The sequence below is a fragment of the Pelobates fuscus genome, chromosome 13, assembly GCF_036172605.1.
Source record: "Pelobates fuscus isolate aPelFus1 chromosome 13, aPelFus1.pri, whole genome shotgun sequence".
Classification (NCBI taxonomy): Eukaryota; Metazoa; Chordata; class Amphibia; order Anura; family Pelobatidae; genus Pelobates; species Pelobates fuscus.
Window position 1 is genome coordinate 23479283 of NC_086329.1, and position 9354 is coordinate 23488636.

At 40.3% G+C, this 9354-nt stretch overlaps 1 protein-coding gene across 1 annotated transcript; it reads right to left on the reverse strand.

Moving 5' to 3' along the window:
* Positions 1-4241: 4241 nt before the first annotated feature.
* On the reverse strand, positions 4242-5825 carry SSTR1 (somatostatin receptor 1). The gene has a single exon (XM_063439011.1). The coding sequence runs from the start codon at positions 5372-5374 to the stop codon at positions 4265-4267; it is 1110 nt and encodes a 369-aa protein (XP_063295081.1). The 5' UTR covers positions 5375-5825; the 3' UTR covers positions 4242-4264.
* Between the last annotated feature and the right edge of the window lie 3529 nt (positions 5826-9354).

Here is a 9354-nt window from a genome sequence, read left to right on the forward strand (position 1 = left end):
GAGAATGGGATTTAGAAGGCTGGATTTACTGGCAAATAGATTTCATCCGTGAAATGTGTTCTGTCTAACAACAAAATAATAGAGACCTTGGTTATCCACCATTCAACTGTGAAATAATTGCCGTATTGAGGATTCTCTCTTGTGAAATGGTTTACTTTTTAATCATCCAGTTATACATGTCGTAATTTGTCATTTTCAGTCATAACAATATCACTATATACTATGAAATAAACTATACATTAGTATAGTTGTCACGGTGATGTCAGGCTTCATTTAAAGGAGCACTGTAAAGGCTTCATCTCATTGAAGTGGCTGTAGTGTCTGAATTCCCCTGGCTCCACCCTTCTATTCAGCATTAAACTATTTTTATTGTTTAAACATTATCCAAAAGAGTCTCCAGCAGCCCATCCCACCTGTGCTGCTGGTGCTAAGGAAGCATTGGCTGCTGTGATTGGCTGAGGGTGTCAGCTGACTGCTTTCAGCCTATTGCTAGTATGAATTAGTATGGCTGGAAGAAAGTGTGTAATCTCTGCCTTAGCCACACCTCTGGTAGGAACAGGGCTGGGGGTGGCCACAGACCCTCTTTAAAGGACCACTATAGTGCCAGGAAAACAAACTCGTTTTCTTGGCACTGTAGGGTCTTTAGGTTCCCCCCACCCTCAGGGTCCCACTCCCGCTGGGCTGAAGGGGTTAAACACTTACCGTTCTCCTGCGCTGGGCTCCCTCGGCGCTGGGGAACTCTCCTCCTCCTCCCGACGTCAGCACAGGATGCTCATGCACGGCAATAGCCGCGCGCGCATTCAGACAGTCCATAGGAAAGCATTTCTCAATGCTTTCCTATGGACAACCAGCGCCTGCTCACTGTGATTTTCACAGTGAGAAGCGCGGAAGCGCCTCTAGCGGCTGTCAGTGAGACGGCCACTACAGGCTGGATTAACCCTTGTGTAAACCCTAGTGCTTTGTTTACAGCTGCAGGGTTAACACTAGATGGACCTGGCACCCAGACCACTTCATTCAGCTGAAGCGGTCTGGGTGCCTATAGTGGTCCTTTAATGTTAAACTGCTCAAAAATGGTTTGATATTGAATGGAGGGCAGTGCTAGAGGACTCCAGGCACGATAACCAATTAAAGAGATGAAATGGTTATATTGACTACTATAGTGACACAGTGTCCCTTTAAGACACTAATGCATATGATAAACTTGGTAAGAGTGGGATGATAATGTGGAGATATGAACTTCCATTTTGGCATTTTAAGTCCTTCTAGCAGCAGAACAGATGCACATCAGGGCCAGGTAAATCCCAAATAATTCTGTTACAATTTGGCAGTTTGCTGTGCTACAACAACGTCAAACTGGCAACATAAACACGAAGCACAATATTGTGGTTCTAGTGCTTAGAGTATCCATTTGACAATAATTTGTAAGGCTGTAATTACACAGATTTGGTTTATCAGAGCCTACAATAAAAAATAAATTGCTACCTATTTCAGAGAGAAATAGCTGTCCATGCCTTTAGTACGGTGCAACAATCTAACCTATTTTACAGGATTCTATGGGTAGATTCTCGAGTGAGTTCGAAGGTCATCTCTGTTCCCTTGACAGCCAGTTCATAAATTGAATTTGTGATTTAATATCTAACAGAAGTCTGAGTACTTGTTCAGCATCTTGAAAAGAAATTCTGGTCATCATTCAAAGTTTGTGTGACACAAAATCCTGAATTATTTCACTATTCCTAGGATATCTCGTTTGTTTCCTATTTCCAATATACTTTGGTAAACTCCATTTACTGGAGTCTTTATACAGCCCTTTCTCTGAATTGCAAAGACACAGTGACAAACAATATGGAAACAATCTTTACATCACAATGAACTTTACACTGTCATTTTCTGATGTTGGAAAGTACAGAAACAGCAGTAGTCCACAAAATTGTTTACTTTCAGTTCAGTAAAAATATATGATAATTATAGCGCCAGCAAATTCCGTAGCGCTGTACAATATATCCAGTAGTTTTTGCGACTTTTAAACCTATATATTGTCACAAATCCCTTATTTTGTATCAATACATCATATCACAAATTATCTGTATGTTCATCAGTTCATCCGTTTAGTCAATCTTTATAGTAATTTTATTGGCAATAATATTGGTAACCTGAAATTCCTTGTGGCATAGTTTCCTTTCATTATCGGCTGTGGCAAACAAACCATCCATTTTTCTTGCACAGTGGAAATATTGGGGTAAACAGCACATTGCTGATAGGCTGCTAAGTTGTTTGTTTTTTTTAAATAAAACCATAGCTGTCACTAAGATTTTAAAAATCATGATAGTCAAGTGGTAGTTTTACTAAATGTTACTATTGCTTTATTAGATGATAATAGAGATCATCTATATAGCACCACAATATTTTGCATCGTGGAAAAGTGATATTTAGAGGTGAAAAAGACCCTGCTCAAATGAGCTTACAATCTATGCACATTTGAGATTGGAGGATAATATACCATTAGGTGCCCAGGGACACTTATTGGAGAAGGTGACATGACTGATATTCAAACCTAGATTACACAGTTCTAATGCAGTAACAGTACCACTGCTAGAATCAACCTAATGTATATGATGAAACTATATAACATGGAACCTTGAATTCTCCAGTGTAACTGTCAGATCGGTGTGCTGCTTTGGGCATGCCTTATTGTTATTGCATTCATTCCACAGTTTCTAAGAAACTACAATGTTACTCCTGCTTTCAAATCCTAAAAGCACTCTGTGAATCGCAGCACACACAATAAGCAAGTGACTGGAATTAGAACAATTTTAAAAATCCTAGAAACACAACACTTTGCAGCAACTAATACCCGTTTTATGCTAGGTTTACACTTTATCATGCAAAATCGACATGTCAGTCCATTATAGAGACTAACATTTCAGCTATACATTGTGATGGCCAAATCGCTAGCAAATTGAAATTATTTCAATGTTATTGTTTGGCATTATGAAAATCTCAACTGTGCAGCTATAGACATTTTAGATTTCTTTATATTATCATTTACGTTTGTTTGATTTAAAAAAAAAAAAAAAAAAAAAATTCATTTGTGTAGCCTTTTTTTTTTTTGCAATAGTTTCCTTTAAGCGTTCTGTTTGTATATGATGAATACAAATAAGTTAATGGTCTCCAGCCATCGTAAACAGGTGTTCATACCATAGTGATGCATAAGGCATGCTATAAGCATTGTTTAATCATTAGACCGCTAGGCATTATGGGAGGTCTTGTGTGTCTTTGAGTTCAGGGGTGGCTGTAAATGCATATGTCATTCGTCTTGTGGTGTATAACCTGATGGAGGAGGAAATCATGTTTCACATTTTCAAACACGTGATGAAAATCTACTTCTAACGTAACTTCTAAATTATTCTATACTGTTGCTTACTGAATATGCACTTTTATAGAATAACATGAATATTACATATTGAATGTGCACAATCTCCAATTATAGAAATCATCAGCAAGTATACACACAATTGACCCAGATTATATGTTAGAAAACATGGGCTGCCTTTAATAAATAGGCATTAAAAATAACATTTCCTTAATGTTCATGTTAAATACCTGGACAAAATATGAAATGTCTTAATAATGTTGTAGCAAAGACAGCTTTATTTGCTCATTATTTTGTTTGCTGTTGCCTTGCACTTTGTTACAAATTCATTTGGCACTTTAATGGTTGATCCCTTAGCAGAAAAACACACTTTCACTTTTAAACAGAAAAAAAACCAAACACATTCAATATGCTGGAATCATGGAGAGATAAATAACGAACGACAGAGATAAAATGCAAGTTAATTTGACATGATTCTAGGATAAGCATCATACATAGCCAAATAAAACAGGGTTTTCACATCAAAATTATAAATAACATTTTAAAATTTGCTAATATTTGCTCCACAGAAAATATATTCTATAGATTTTGGGCAGCTTAGTTAAATTGTGTTGATGCTTTGTAAGATATGTTATGAGTTAGTCTTTCAAGCCACGTCAGCTGACACAATTCAGTTTGTAGATACAGAAAGAACACAATCTTAAAACCTTACTACTGGAATGACCCCAAAACAAAACACTTCATTGTCCCACACTATTTCTTGTACTTTAACATTTCATTTTTTCCACCAGATATGGCAAATAGTCAGAAATGTTGTGTGTTTATTGTTACATCAGCTCCTTTTCCAGTGGGGGGGGAAAAAGTATTTTTTTTAGTGATGTCCGGGCATAAATTTTAGTGAGTTCTGGAACTGCAAGTCCCATTACGGTACGTACTGCCTGTTGTCAGCATACCATTCTGCAGCTCCTCAGCACTGTAAGCTCTACTTTTTAATGCAGTAGCATAATAGTCCACTGGTTCTTCTGTGTCATTTTCCATCCAGCTAAGACACAGGACCTTCTGGAATGAACGTTTAAAATTGTCTGACAGAAAGCCATAAAGGAAAGGATTGGCACAGCTGTTGGCATAGCCAAGTGCAACGGAAAGCTGGCTAATTGTGGTATCACTTCTACTGGCAAAAACACCCACTAGCTGTACTACATAAAAAGGCATCCAACAAACCACAAAAACGGTCACTACTACAGTTACCATGAGTGTGAGTTTACGCTCAGAGCGTCGCCGCTGCTGCCAGCCAGCCTTGAGTGCTACAACTCTCATCTTTGTGATAATGAGGATATAACAGAGACATATGGCAGCCATAGGTAAGAGAAAGCCCATGAAGAACGTGTAAAGCACAAAGACCACAACCCAGCGTTGTGAGGGTTCAGGCATTATCACGTTGCAGGCCACTGTGCCATCACTGTTTGGAGCAGTACTAGAGAAAACTACAATGGGTAGGATTATAATGATTGAAAAGATCCAAACACCAAGGTTCACCATCTTGGCCACACTTGGCCGTCGGTAACGGGCAGCACTGATGGGGTGCACCACAGCCACGTAGCGATCTAAGCTCAGAACAGCAAGGCCGTAGACACTGGTAAACATGTTCATGGCATCCAGACTTAGGACTAGTCTACACAACAGAGCTCCAAACGGCCAGTGTCGGAGAAGAGTAGAGGTGACCAGGAAAGGTACACTCAACATCAAGAGTTCATCAGCAATGGCCAAGTTTAAAATGTAGATATTGGTGGCAGTCTTCATTTTCGCATATCGCAGGATAACATATATCACAATAGAGTTACCACACAACCCTACAATGCAAACCAAGGAGTAAACAAAAGAAATAAAGATGGAAATTCCTGGTGAATCAGCAGAAGTATTATTTCGAGACTTGTTGACCCCAAAATAGTCCGGAGAATTGTCCAGTAGTCCCATTGCGTAATCTGAGGTGTTATTTGCCAGCATTGTGTTATCTACGCTAGGGTACAGCAGATCTTTACCCAGATATGCTGCTAAGTTTTATATTCACTGCTCATCAAGTTGTGGTTCAACAGTATAATTTAGTGCCATTGTTACAAAGCATCTGTAGTTTGTAAATGAAGCATTAGTGCATGCAGGACAGGAATATCTCTTTCCAACAGTGATGGTCTTCAATGTGACTTCAAACTCACAGATGTCATCTCAGTGTCCTCTCCCTGCATGATTGCAAAGTCCAATTGTAATTTTCTGCAACGTGAACAAAGTCATTTTGTTGCTAAGTTACGAGAAAGATTGAAATTTTTTTACTCTGTCTTGGAACACATTAAAAAAAATAAATGAAAAGAGCTTCAGCGCTATTTTGCCAGATGCTCGCATGTCGTTCTCCATCCCACAGTGAGTCTGGGCTGTCATAAGCAGCAGTTTTCATTGCAGTCAGTGGTTGGAAAGCGAGAGGAGGAGCTGTGCCTCTGCCTGAGTGAATCACTGCTTGGAAAGCATCAGAAGCCGTAATCAAATACGAACAAAAGCTGAAAAAGCATTGCTCTGGGACACAGATGACAACTCCAGCTCTGCGGACTGAGACAAGGCAGGAGACGCGAGATGCTGTAGGATATAATAGCATGATCCCTTTCACACTGAGCCTGGAGGGGAAAATATTGCCTTTTCAATAAGTATATATAGGATGTAATATTTATCTTTCTTTTTACAGTCAACAGCGTACGCTTTTTATGTTTAACCCATTCACAAGAGAACGACGGCGAAACACAGTGTGAGCTTCTCGGGTATCAAATAGGTCAATTGCCTCAATACAATTTGTTTCTTCCCTGATTCTCGTTATCACTTGCTGTCCTTTTTGTTCTATTTTGGTCTTGCCTTGTCTGTGTGAGTAAGTGTTTCTTCATTAAGGATTTTTATTTATTGATGTGTCTGAGACTCACTTGAGATATGCGAGAACGGAGATGACAACACATGCAATTTGCCATGCTGCACGCTGGTGGCTGCGTTGAGTCAAATATTTGAGCTGGAAATGTACTAAAGCTTAATTAATTATGTTGACTCATTTTTATAATATGAGAGAGGGATATAAAGTCATATGTCACCATGAAAAAGACTGCAGTCTGACATTACCTCACAAAGACAAGTCAGTGTAGGCAATGTGTGTGTTTGCATGTATGTGTGTGTGTGTGGTTTAATAAGATCAAATGATGAAATTAAGTGTCACTTAAGGAAAGTAGTTATATAGCTACTGGATAGGAACCAGTGCAACTGACTGGAGTTCCCAGTTGGTAAAAAAATTATATCTGAATCCACCTGATGCAAAGCAGGCAACAGGAAGAACTATTTAGTGGCCCCTAGTGTAATTTTACCAACCCACCCGTTAACATCAGAACTTGATACAAGTACACAAACAAAATAGATGAGTTGATAGATAAATAATTGAATAGAAATAATTAAAGTGCTATGCATTTGGGCATTTAGATGTGAAAAATGGATAGAGAGCAGCCCAGGGACCATTTGTCACTTGGACATCAATAACGGAGATCTCCCCCACCAGGCGAACATTTAGAAAGAGGAGTTCTGAAGGATTTCCAACAAGGGGATGCTATTAATGCATTAAATGCATAAACCTTGCATAGCATGCCAAAAGGCAGTATATGCATGAACTCGGAATATATGATGCCATATAGCAGTAAATGTATAATTTTGGTATATCATGCCAATGAGGAGTAAATGCATAAATCCTGTATATCATACCAAAAAGCAGTACATTCATAAAAGTGTGTATATCATGCTGCCAATGAGCCATGTGTGCCTACAAAAAGCCTGCCAGTGCCATTTGTGCCCCCAGACAACCTGCTAAAGTCATCTCTCTGCCTGAGCCTCTCTGTGCCAACTCTCTCCCCGAGCCTCTCTGTGCCATCTCTCTGCCCTGAACGTCTCTGTGCCATCTCTTTGCCCCATCCGCTCTGTGCAATTTCTCTGCCCTCAGCCTCTTTGTGCCATCTCTGTGCTCCCATCCTCTTTGTATCATCATTCTGCCCCCAGCCTCTCTGTGCCATCTCTTTGCCACCGGCCTCTTTGTACCATTGTTCTGCCCACAGCCTCTCTGTGCCATCACTTTGCCACCACTATTTCTGTGCCATCTCTGCCCCAGCCTCTCTGTGCCATCTTTCTGCCTCAGCTTCTCTGTGCCAACTCTCTGCCCGAGCCTCTCTGTGCCAACTCTCTGCCCGAGCCTCTCTGTGCCAACTCTCTGCCCGAGCCTCTCTGTGCCATCTCTCTGCCCTGAACATCTCTGTACCATCTCTCTGCCCCCAGCACCACTGTGCCATCTTTCTGCCTCAGCATCTCTGTGCCAACTCTCTGCCCGAGCCTCTCTGTGCCATCTCTCTGCCCTGAACATCTCTGTACCATCTCTCTGCCCCATCCTCTCTGTGCCATCTTTCTGCCCCATCCTCTTTGTATCATCGTTCTGCCCACAGCCTCTCTTTGGTATCACTCTGCCACCACCATTTCTGTTGGAACATGGAAAAAAGGGATACAGCTAGGAACTGAAAGTAAAACAGACAACACATAGTGATGTACAGTTAAATTAAAAAACACACTGCAATAATGGTTGCACTCACAAGATGTAAATGGAGTTAACGCCTTATAATCCTCTAAGGGATATAACCGGACCGTTTCCACTGGAGGATGGTGGATGATAGGCAGACTCAGAAGCCTCAGGAGGCAATCAGGAGCCAAATCGTATAAGAAGAAAATTTATTGATGCACAATCGCCCAATATCATGGAAAATTCATGTGTAAAAACAAATGAAATAAAATCTAACGCGTTTCGTCCAACGCAGTGGACTTCATCAGACATAAAAATAAATTCAATGGTAGTACATGAGACAAACATGCATATAAATATACCCCCCCCCCCTTCTCAGTCCCATTAAATACAAAATCCAAAAGGAGTTGATTGAAGATCAATCAGGTGTACCTAAACTCCAGAACACTTTGATTGGTGGACAGAGGTGTGGGTCACTCTTCATTGGACTTGGTTACAAACATAGCTGGGTATACATAATTTGCCGATATAAATCTCCGCGGGTCCGTCCGGCTTGCGTTCCACACCGCACCGGTGGAACGCAAGCCGAACGGACCCGCGGAAATTTATATCGGCAAATTATGTATACCCAGCTATGTTTGTAACCAAGTCCAATGAAGATTGACCCACACCTCTGTCCACCAATGAAAGTGTTATGGAGTTTAGGTACACCTGATTGATCTTCAATACACTCCTTTTGGATTTTGTATTTAATGGGACTGAGAAGGGGGGGGGGTATATTTATATGCATGTTTGTCTCATGTACTACCATTGAATTTATTTTTTATCTCTGATGAAGTCCACTGCGTTGGACAAAACGCGTTAGATTTTATTTCATTTGTTTTTACACATGAATTTTCCATGATATTGGGCGATTGTGCATCAATAAATTTTCTTCTTATACGATTTGGCTCCTGATTGCCTCCTGAGGCTTCTGAGTCTGCCTATCATCCACCATCCTCCAGTGGAAACGGTCCAGTTATATCCCTTAGTGGATTTTAAGTCGTTAACTCCATTTACATCTTGTGAGTGCAACCATTATTGCAGTGTGTTTTTTTTATTTAACTGTACATCACTATGTGTTGTCTGTTTTCTTTTAGTTCCTAGCTGTATCCCTTTTTTCCATGTTCCAACATATCTGATATTGAAGAGGTTCAAGTGGGAAAGACCTCTAGGGAAGCTATTTTTGTTCTTATTCAGTTAAGTACATTTTATTCATATATGTGATATATGAATTATTTTCTTCTTTTTTAACCACCATTTCTGTGCCATCTCTGCCCCAGCCTCTGTGCCATCTTTTTGCCACCAGCCTCTCTGTGCCACCCCAATGCCCCCAGCCTTTCTGTGCCAACTCTCTGCCACCAGCCTCTCT

What these genes read in the sequence shown, in the direction of transcription:
- SSTR1 (XM_063439011.1), bottom strand. Translation starts at nt 5,374, where the DNA reads ATGCTGGCAAATAACACCTCAGATTACGCAATGGGACTACTGGACAAT.